This window comes from Rutidosis leptorrhynchoides, chromosome 10 (genome assembly GCF_046630445.1).
Source record: "Rutidosis leptorrhynchoides isolate AG116_Rl617_1_P2 chromosome 10, CSIRO_AGI_Rlap_v1, whole genome shotgun sequence".
NCBI classification, from domain to species: domain Eukaryota; kingdom Viridiplantae; phylum Streptophyta; class Magnoliopsida; order Asterales; family Asteraceae; genus Rutidosis; species Rutidosis leptorrhynchoides.
Window position 1 is genome coordinate 352,143,973 of NC_092342.1, and position 11,555 is coordinate 352,155,527.

The window sequence follows — 11,555 nt, forward strand, 5'->3', positions numbered from 1 at the left end:
GTCATTCTTGAGTCTTTGCCACGCCAAAAACGTGGGAGACCAATTGGTTCCAAAGATAAAAATCCTCGAAAAAGAAAATCAGCTGATAATAAGGTAAAAGAAAGTGTTCAAGAAGAACTACAAATCAATACTCCTTCTGCAGAGGAGATTGATGATGTCAATACGGAATTTTCAATCAATTATGCACATTCAAAAATATTATGGAACCGAAATGAAATGAAAAATCTTGATGAGATATTTTCATATAATGTTGCATATGACATCATGAATGATGATGATGATCCAGAACCAAAATCTGTCATGGAATGTCAAAATAGACATGATTGGGATCATTGGAAAGGAGCAATACGAGCCGAATTTGAATCGCTCAATAAAAGAAAAGTTTTCGGATCTATCATTCTCACACCTAAAGATGTGAAACCTGTGGGATATAGATGGGTTTTTGTGCGAAAAAGAAATGAGAAAAATGAAGTTACAAGGTATAAAGCTAGACTTGTAGCTCAAGGTTTTTCTCAAAGACCAGGAATTGATTATGAGGAAACTTATTCTCCTGTTATGGATGCAATTACTTTTAGATACTTAATCAGCCTGGCAGTTTCTAAAAATTTAGAAATGCATCTTATGGATGTTGTGACTGCTTATCTTTATGGATCACTTGATAGTGATATATATATGAAGATACCCGAAGGATTTAAGGTATCAGAAGCAACCAATGCAAAACTCAAAGAAATGTACTCAATCAAGTTACAAAGGTCTTTATATGGGTTGAAACAATCGGGTCGCATGTGGTATAAACGATTAAGTGATTACTTGATAAGCAAAGGGTATACTAATAATCTTATTTGCCCATGTGTTTTCATTAAGAAAACAACATCCGGATATGTGATCATAGCTGTTTATGTTGATGATCTTAATATCATAGGTACAAATAAAGAGATCCATGAAGCCATTCAACTTCTAAAGAAAGAATTTGAAATGAAAGATCTCGGAAAAACCAAGTATTGCCTTGGTTTACAAATTGAACATATGCCTAATGGTTTACTTGTACATCAAACAACATATACTGAAAAGATTTTAAAACGTTTTAATATGGACAAGGCAAAACCATTAAGTACTCCTATGGTTGTTAGATCACTTAATGTTGACACTGATCCATTTCGTCCCTGTGAAGACCATGAAGATATCCTGAGACCAGAAGTACCATATCTTAGTGCAATTGGAGCTCTTATGTATCTTACAAATTGTACAAGACCTGACATTTCTTTTGCAGTTAATTTGTTGGCAAGGTTCAGCTCAGCTCCTACCAAAAGACACTGGAATGGGATCAAACACATATTTCGATACCTTCGAAGAACTACTGATTTAGGATTATTTTATTCTAACGAATCAAAACAAGATTTGGTTGGTTATGCAGATGCAGGTTATTTATCTGATCCACATAAAGCTAAATCTCAAAATGGATATGTATTCCTAAATGGAGGTACCGCAATATCATGGCGTTCTCAAAAACAAACACTTGTTGCAACATCATCAAATCATGCCGAAGTGATTGCATTACATGAAGCTACTCGGGAATGTTTTTGGTTGAGATCAATGACACAACTCATTACTGATTCTTGTGGACTAGAACGCGATAAAAGTCCAACAACTATCTATGAAGATAATGTAGCTTGCATAACACAGATGAAAGAAGGGTATATCAAAAGTGACCGAACAAAACACATACCTCCTAGATTCTTCTCATACACTCAAAATCTCATTAAGGACAACCAGATTGAAATGAGATATGTTCAGTCCAGCAAAAACTCTGCTGACCTTTTCACCAAAGCACTTCCAACTGCTATTTTCAGAACACACGTTCATAATATTGGCATGAGGCATGTTCAGAAGATGTAACAACTCAGGCGTTGCCTACTTGAGGGGGAGTCAACTCTATGCTGCACTCTTTTTTCCTTAGCTAAAGTTTTATCCCAATGGGTTTTCTTTAACAAGGTTTTTAACGAGGCAGTACTAGTTGATCTCTAATCAAATAAAATTGTCATCCAAGGGGGAGTGTTACGGGCGGGCAGTAAAGGCTCACTTAGTAGACAGCGAGCGAGCAGCAAGCACCTACTCCTATCAAAATGAATGATACACAAAGTCAAGGAATTGTCTGCACAATTTTATTACTACTACTATTTCACCTACTAAGTAATGAATATGGTCATAATTTGTACAGTAGACTTGTTAGTATAAATATGGATTCAGTTGAAAGCATATGATGTACCAATACTTCAATAAACTACTAAAGTTTACATTTCCTCTCTTCTAATATTACAAGTTTAAATTAGAGCATATGCCACTAAAGATAATTATTATCTACTCAGTTATAACAATTATTATATAATATATAATGATAATGATTGTGAATTATGATTATGAGTATGAATATAAATATAAATATTAGGGGCAAATGAAATACTACTGCTTTAACTAAAAAAAAAATAGAAATAGAAAGTAATATAGAAAGAAAGAAAAGAATCGTGACGACGACGTTTAGATGTGTCGGTAACCATGGTTAGTTTTGACCAAACGTCAAGTTAACAGCCGTTGTAACGGAGAAATCGTTATCATCCTTCGCGTCCCCTTGTGACTCGCAAGCAAAGAGAGAATACCGTCGGTGGAGCCTAACCGCTACCAATTATTTTCTCTTATTTTTTTTTATTACTCCGTATTTAGTTTAGTTATTACGAACCTTTTTTTTTTTTTTTTTTTTTAAAAGCAGTTATTACGAACAAATAAATAATATATTCATAGTTTTTATTATTTTAATAAATGCTACTACGTAATATATACGGATTACTACATGCAAAGAGACAGAGGTGAAAATGTATAGAGAGAGAGAGAGAGAGAGAAAAAAAAGAAAGAAGAGTTGCTTCGTATATAAGCCACCTAAGCTTATTATATTAGTTCAATATTCTGTAGTAATGATAAGAGGTACAGGAGAGTCTTTAGAGAGAGGGAAAACAAAATAAAAATAAATAAAAAAACCCCTAAACACACAGCAGGGGAATATAGAGAAAGAAAGAAACAACAGCTAGAAGAAAACGGCTATGGCGGATTTAAGTGATTCCGTCTCTGTTGATATGGAAACCATCTATCTTGGTGGAAAGGTTTGTGCTTCTAAATTCATGTACGTAAGGTGTTCGATGAAATGCCTAATTGAGCTCATGTGCCTATGGATTCTGTAGTTTGGAATGATTTGTTTAGGTTTTCAGTCTGTTTATTTGAATGTAAGTTGTTTGATAAAATGTCTCAATGGGTTTGAAGTCTTATTTTGTTATTTTTTGAGTTTTTCTTTTTCTGTATGCATATTGCCTATGGATTCTGTATTCATTCTTGATTATACCCCTGTTTATTGAAGTGGGCAAATCAGTGAATAACTGATTTTTCTGTTAGTATTGTAATGAGTTTTTTGATTTTTTTTTTTTTCTGCATATATACTGTGTTGTGATACACTTTGCTGATGAACTCATGTTAATTCCCAATATGTAAGTCCCCTTTTTATCTCTCTTGATTTTTAGGTTAGTTATTGACAATACAATTTAGTCGCTTGTAAGCCATGTGTATATCTGTTGACTTTTCGTTTCATCGTTACAATCTTAAAACGATTACATAATGTTCAAGATTATTAATTTTTGAAGCAAGATCCAGAGTTATGTATTTTGTCAACAACTTGCTAGCTGTTTGATTGATTCCTATTTTTGTTTGTATCTTTATTTTGAATGTTATACAGTCTAATTTTTTTTTTCGAGGTATTCTATTTTGTATGGGTTTTAATTATGTGAATGGTTGCCTGCTGCTAAGTTCACACATAAAAGAATATTATTATTCTATTTTTTTCGAAGTATTCTTTCATGTCTTACTGATTGAGTTGGCTTAAGGTAAAATCCAAGATTATTGTTCAAATGGTAAGAATCTGCAATCTTTAAAAGCATATGTGTTGCGTTGTTGTTATCTTGAGGTTAACACTCTTTATCTATGAATAAATGTCCCTTTTTTGTTACAAATCAGAAGTTGCAATATTCCTTTTTTAGTTTATCCATCGTTATCTAGCATCATTAAATTCGATCTTTAATTTATAAACTTGCATTAACATCTCGAGAGCCCAATGGCTACGTGTTTGATCTTTTTTGTTTTTATGTAGTTTTTATATTATTTCGAATATTGTTCGGCCGACTGCTGTGGAACATAATAATGATCTAGAATTACGTCTTGAAACTAAAACCAGTGATTGTTCATATATAACTAAGTCATCATCTTATATTATTAAATAATCAGTTTTTCAGTAGTTCATAACATTTTTACGTGTTTTGTTATCTTGTGCCTGAAATGTGCTGTGGATTTTGTTTCCAGGAACATATCATTCGCACTGGCCATGGTTCTGTGTCTGTAATCGTGTATGGAGACCAAGAAAAGCCACCTTTGATTACTTATCCTGATTTAGCTCTAAATCGTAAGTGGCAGTATTTATATGATTTCTTGTGTTCATCTTGTTCTCGTTTGGTCTAATTATGGTTTGATATTGTGAACAGATATGTTGTGTTTCCAAGGACTTTTTTTCTGTCCCGAAGCAGCTTCCTTGCTCCTCCATAACTTCTGCATTTATCACATCAGTCCACCTGGGCATGAGGTCTGAATGTGCTACTTTCTGTTTAGGAGTGTTTGGATGCATGTTTTAGATATGATAATGTGATATTGAATAATCATAGTCAATTAGTTGTCAGCTTTGTTACCATAGTATGAAACTTATTATTAGCCTCTTAAATAACCAGATGACCGGAAGCACAATATGTATATCCAAACATTAGAAAACTAATTAGATAATCAGATAATAAGGAAATCGAAACACGCCCTTACTATCTTGATTCGTGACAGTTATTCTGTATTTCTGTACTAAATTATTAACATAAAAATCTCTTATGGACTTGTACAAGAGTCGTTGCAGTTAGGAGCATCAGCGATCTGTCCAGATGATCCCGTTCTATCGGTGGAGGATCTTTGTGATCAGATTCTTGAGGTCCTCAATTATTTCAGGCAAGTCATTTACTGCAGTACTGATTTTTTTGTATCTATTCTATTCTTTCCTTTTTAATTCTAAGATAATAATTAATTAAAAGGTATCTTAGTTTAGGCTTGGTGCAGTGATGTGCATGGGGGTAATGGCAGGTGCCTATATACTTACGCTCTTCGCGGTGAGACTGCATGTTAAAATGTTTTGGAGTAGGCATGTAAACCATATTATATATGATTGTTTTATTACTAATTATGATCTTATTTTACAGACGAAGTATAGAGACAGAGTTACTGGTTTAATACTTGTTTCTCCTCTTTGCAAAGCACCTTCATGGACTGAATGGTTTTACAATAAGGTTTGTTTTTTTGCATCCTGCTGTTTGAAACCTCAAGTTGGCTTTTGTCGTCATTTGACTCTATGTTTCGTGTTTACTGATTCTTTATTATTAATGTGCAGTTGATGTCAAACTTGCTATATTACTATGGTATGTGTGGTTTATTGAAAGAGCGTTTACTTCAAAGATACTTCAGCAAGGTACATTCGGGCTTTTTCGATATGATCGTTGGTTACTACCATTCGTTTATGGATATCAATGTGATATATTTAATAATTTAAAAAATCAGGAAGTTCGTGGTAACCCTGAAATTCCGGAATCAGACATAGTTCAAGCATGCAGAAAGGTAATTCCGCTTTTGTCTTGTTATCTTTAACAGTTGAATTTTATGGTCACTCATTTATTTAAATGTTTTCCTTATATTTTGCAGTTGTTGGATGAAAGACAGAGCGTTAACGTGTGGCGGTATCTGCAAGCAATTGACAAGAGACCTGACATTACCGAGGGATTGAAGAAGCTAAAATGCAGAACACTTATATTTGTTGGCGACAGCTCTCCGTTTCATTCCGAAGCCCTTCACATGACTGGAAAATTGGACAGACGATATAGCGCCTTAGTTGAGGTATGTTATACATACATTGCTTTAATAATCAAGCTTGCCATTTTTGACCTTCGGACGGATTGCGGGCCTTATTAGTTAATAAATAAATCACTCAGTTAATAAATAAATAATTTGAGGTGTTTAAGATGCATTCTAAACTTGACTTTTGGAAGTGTTAGGTTTAACTTATAAAGTTTAGTTCCTTTTTTATCAAGAAAACTAATGCAAATTTACTGTGAATACTACTTGTGACATCCAAACAATAGTACTTTCTGTTTTCTACTGTGAGTTGTTTGACTTTGACATTCAAACCTACTGATTTTGACTTTGACAGTCAAACCTACTGATTTTGACTTTGAAATTATGCAGGTACAAGCTTGTGGATCAATGGTGACAGAAGAGCAACCACATGCAATGCTGATACCCATGGAGTATTTTCTAACGGGGTATGGACTTTATAGGCCCAGCCCATTTACAGGAAGTCCGAGAAGCCCACTTAGTCCATCCCGCATTGCACCCGAGTTATTATCTCCCGAAAGCATGGGGTTAAAGCTAAAACCGATAAAGACTCGAGTATCATCTCATCCCCGTTCAAACACCATCGAGAGGTAGATATTGGGTCTGTTTCTAGAAGATGGTTCCCGGGTTTGCGTACAGTTTGTTGGTAAATTTTCTGTCATTTTTTTCGTTTTTGAATTCAAGGGTAGGTATGTATATACATATCATCATATATGTAGATATATATAGAGCAGAAATGGGGAGATATTCTTTTTAATGATGGGACATATTCAATTGTAGAATTGGTGGTCATAAAACAGAAACATCGTATTTTGTAAAGGAGAATATGATATAATCATAATGCGTTTATTTAATAATGAAAAGCGATAATACCTTCTCCCTTTGTTTAGTTTTAGTCTGTCAATGAACTGTCATTTTGTTTGAGTGGAATAAATATATATAGCAAATATCTGCGTGATTGGTTTGTGCATATATTATATCCTCCAAAAGTGGTCTTAAATATATACATATGATATTTGGTCGCATACACCAATAGTGGTTATTATAATATAATATTCCCTTTTTAAATAAGAGCAGCAAATTCTTTTATGTGTTGTCCCTGTAAAGTACGGAGTATGTTTTATCTAAGGAAATGCAGTGTTGACGTCATTTATGATCAAAGTTTTTTTGACATTATTGATGTAATAATGTTATGAATAGGAGTATATTACTAGTTCAGCATAAACATGAGCAGAAAAAGACAGAATGGGTTAGTAAAAACCTTTTTATTTATTTATTTATTTATTTTAAATTTGTAACTTGTAATCAAAACGTTGATCTTTTTGAATTATGCGTGTGTAAACTGTGTGGACCTCGTGTATGGTAGTTGCTGAAAGCACAAGTAGCTTTTAAACAATCATTAACAATGTTGGATTTAATTTGATTAGAAATAGAAATAGATTATTGACTTCTCGAGAAGTTAATTATGTAAAGTACGGAGTATTATTTATGTGATGTATTTGGTTATGAATCATGATGATCATAATGCAAGTATTATTTATGTGACGTATTTGGTTATGAATCATGATGATCATAATGTAAATAGTTTGACCACAAATATACAGTACAGTATATATTATTGGGGACATAAACAAAACTTGGTAAAAAATGTGGTACATGTTGGTTATGCAGTATATTTTAGACCATCTAAGACCATCTTTAACCCTTCGAGGCGTGTTGGCGTGTTGCTGGATGGAGGTGGGGTGCTTGATGACCGTGCTAGTAAATTGCTGGCTAATGGGGTGGCGTGTGGGTAGAGTATTTTTAATTTCTTTTTCATTTTTTTTTATTTTAATTTATTTTGTTTGATTAGTTATATTATTATTTTGTAGATTATAATAACAACAAATAAATTTAATAAATCACACTAAAATTAAAATTAAAATTACGATTACATGATAAAAAAGTCCTAAAAATATAAAATTACAATAAATAAATAAAAGTCCTAAATTACCTTATTTTTAAAAAAGTCCTAAAAATTGAAATATACAATAATATTAATAAAAGTCCTACTCGTCGTCATCCTCGTCCGACAATTGAATTAAGTCGCCGTACTCTGCGAGCAAGGTCTTCTTCATCTTCAAGCAACGTTTCTTTTCCTTCGGGTTCTTTATGTTTGAGATGTCCAAATTAGAAGTCCATTTTGTGGCTTCGAGTGCGGCTTTCATACGTTCCGCCTTGGTGATTGTGTCCATTTGTTCAATCTTTTTCTTTGCAACTTCGGTCTTGTACGCGTTAACATTTTCACATAACTCTTCAAATTTTGAAGTGTTTGTAGAACGAGAGCTTTGTGATGCATCGGAAGATGCGGAAGTCCTAGCCACTTTCTTTGCTCGATTCCTTCCAATGGGCCTTTCAATCGGATCATCACCTAAAAGCACATTATCATCAGTGATATCAATCGTTTGGACCGTGTCCTCCTCATCGTCTCCGCGCACACCTTTACCATAAACAGTTCCACCAACCGAAGACGGCGCAAGCCACTTCGGTTTGTCTTTCAAAAACTCTCATGCATCTTTAAACGCCCACGTTTTCACCTCATTAGTACAATACGCTTGTACCGCAGCCTCGTAAAAGCATTTTTCAGTTTTTTCACTACGCCTTGGATTGCGTTTTTCGGCCTCATAATAGCCTTGAAAAGCTTTGCACCCCTTGTCCACATAACGTCATTTCCCGGATAACGCATCTTCATGACGATACCATCCTTCTTCGTTATTGTTGAATTTACTCATAACAGTTTCCCACAAAGATGAATATTTTTGTGAGTTTTCGACAATCGGATTCTCGGACGCATCAAGCCAACATTTCGCCAACCAAACCTCTTCGGCCGATGTCCAAACTCTTTTTTGACACGGCTCACGTGCCTTTAGTTTGTCTTTACGTTGGTGACTTCTTTTTCTCCTCCCTCCGGGTTCGGCTTCGGGTTGTGGTTGTCTATGTGGTTGTTGTGGTGGTGGTTGTGTTTGTGACTGTGATTGTGATTGTGATTGTGATTGAAATTGTTGTAGTTGTTGTGGGGATAACTCGAGTTCTCTTTGAATTTCTTGTAATTTTTGAAATTGTTGTAGTTGATAGATTTGTTGTTCAACTTCTTGTGGATTCATATTGAACGAGCTAGTTGTATAATTGGCAAAATCAAGTCCGGGTCGGGTTTGGTTTGTAGATGACGAACCAGGTGTTGTTGGCTCGCTAGCTACAATGTTGTTAAACAGCGACCACTCGTTCGGGTTTGACATTTTTGTGAGATAAAATGAGTTGTGGTTGTTTAAAGTGTATATGTTTGAGTTGTGAAGAAGTGTGATGACCCGTCCAAATCCATTTGGACGAATACATCATTCATTGATTTCATAGTGAGGTTTTGAAATCTATATGATACATTTTGTAAACATTGCATTCTTTTGAAAAGGTACACCATAAATGAATATATAAATCCAAGGTTTTCGACGTCTGATGATTTCTACATATAGACAATCATCGTATATAATAGTTTCTAACAATACATCCGTTGACAGTACAGTCAAATAAGATACATGGTGATGATTTTGTGAATGCAAAGTTTTCTCGAATAAAGCATGTATGACTCTATGCACATAGCTTGTATAACGTATAAGCAAACAGAGGAAGACTTCTAGAAACCTGAGAATAAACATGCTTAAAAGTGTCAACACAAAGGTTGGTGAGTTCATAGTTTTAATGTTGCGCATAATCTGTATATAAAGGTGGATCGCAAGATTTCAGTTGTTTCATCCGAAACGTTTATCAAATTATTCTACAAGATTGAGCACCATGGTAACTAAACTTTAACGTTATAATAAGTACCCATGTTTTAACATACATGCAACCAACATGTACAATACACGCAATCCAACGTGTACTAAACTCAAATAGCATACATCTGTTTTATAGTTCAGGCTAGGGTTTCTAAACCTGGAACAGACGGGGATGTCAAGCCCTATGGATCCATATATAACTACTCGCGCCCACAAGTTCTTATAACCGGCAGTTACTAGTTACCAAAGCTAAGGAATTTTTGGTTCAAACTCGGTGTAGAATTTATTATGTACTTGTATCCATTGCGTTTAAAATAAATTGCATGTATTCTCAACCCAAAAATATTTAAAGCATTTTAAAAGGGATCTATAAACTCACCTTAGCAGCACATAAGGTCATTCACCGAAATGTGACCGAAACTCAGAATGCAAAATAACCGTAGATCTCAACCTAGAGAACATATGTTGGTCAATACATGTCTAACAAGCTAGGTCGGGTCATAGTGTATCACAATCCTAATGCTCGAGACCGACATACAAAAGTTAACAAAAGTCATCTCAAAAGTTAACCTGACCCATTATGATCTTTAAATCTCTACATATTTATTAACATAGTATAAGTCTTGATAATTGAACGAATTTATAGTTTATCAAACTCAAAATATTATTTATTTCAGGAGCTGTATTATATTTGAATTATCATGGCAATAGAAAATATTTTATTATTTCACATAGTTTTCCAATACTTGTAAAATCAGATTATAGTGTTTATAAAACTTTAAAACATGATAAGACAGTAAACCTTGACAATTGTTCAACAAAACGAGACGTGCTTTATATAGAAATTCATTTACTCGATTAGTAATATTTGAAAATCCAATTTATCAATATCATAGACAAGTTGTTTAAATATTAATTTACAGTTTCAAACACAATTTCAATTAAAGTTAACCATAATTCAGTTGACCATATATTTTAATCCGTTCATCGAAATCACGCGATTTCTAAATGAAAAGTTAATAATTTTTCGCCAGCTTTCCAAAAAAATGCATATCATATACTTTATATCAGTAGCATATATATCAAATTCGCAATTCATCATAAACTATCTAACGATAAATTAAAGCATACAAGCATGCATAAACATATATACTCGATCACTAGACATGGATACACTATTATTATATAAAAGATAAGATGTGAATGCTCACGTATCAATATTGTGATTCAATATTGTAGGAAAGTACGTAGACGCAACGGAGATGATAAACATTAGTTTGATCTCACTAGCAATACCCCCGAACCATTCCCATCACCTCCTTAGTTATAACCCATAATTTCCTTAGTTCTATCCCGCTCGAAAAAACCCGTTTTGAAATAATACGCTCATGACCTCGTCGTAGTATTTTATGTATAATACTAATAATAACGGTAACGATATCTGATAATACTAATACTAATAATAATAAGATTAATATTATTAATCTTAATAATAATAATAATAATAATAATAATAATAATAATAATAATAATAATAATAATAATAATAATAATAATAATAATAATAATAATAATAATATAAATAATATAAATAATAATAATACAGAGAGAATGAGATAAGAATATGTGTGTGTGCCTGCAACCAGAAATCGACGAGCTTTATAGACTTGTCCTGAAAATCAACCCCATGCGATCGCATGGGTTTCATGCCCATTTGCCATGCGATCGCATAGCCAG

General features: G+C 33.6%; 1 protein-coding gene across 4 annotated transcripts; it reads left to right on the forward strand.

Moving 5' to 3' along the window:
• Positions 1-2,883: 2,883 nt before the first annotated feature.
• LOC139873179 (protein NDL1-like) lies at positions 2,884-6,880 on the forward strand. Of its 4 annotated transcripts, none has more exons than XM_071861113.1 (10): positions 2,884-3,272; positions 4,396-4,495; positions 4,575-4,672; positions 4,988-5,076; positions 5,174-5,234; positions 5,325-5,411; positions 5,513-5,590; positions 5,680-5,736; positions 5,821-6,012; positions 6,361-6,880. In XM_071861113.1, exons 1-10 carry the CDS (start codon positions 3,237-3,239, stop codon positions 6,601-6,603), a joined length of 1,041 nt encoding a protein of 346 aa, XP_071717214.1. In that variant the 5' UTR covers positions 2,884-3,236; the 3' UTR covers positions 6,604-6,880. The 4 variants fall into 4 exon arrangements, with proteins under 4 accessions (XP_071717214.1, XP_071717216.1, XP_071717213.1 ...); XM_071861115.1 differs by having other exon boundaries at positions 2,884-3,172; XM_071861112.1 differs by having other exon boundaries at positions 2,884-3,152.
• Positions 6,881-11,555: the final 4,675 nt, after the last annotated feature.

Bases quoted from the DNA above. Each gene is read 5' to 3' on its own strand.
- LOC139873179 (XM_071861112.1), top strand. From the start codon at position 3,093: ATGGCGGATTTAAGTGATTCCGTCTCTGTTGATATGGAAACCATCTAT. The intron at 5,077-5,173 runs GCAAGTCATTTA...ATCTTAGTTTAG, and splicing joins GAGGTCCTCAATTATTTCAG to GCTTGGTGCAGTGATGTGCA. The intron at 5,412-5,512 runs GTTTGTTTTTTT...ATTAATGTGCAG, and splicing joins CTGAATGGTTTTACAATAAG to TTGATGTCAAACTTGCTATA.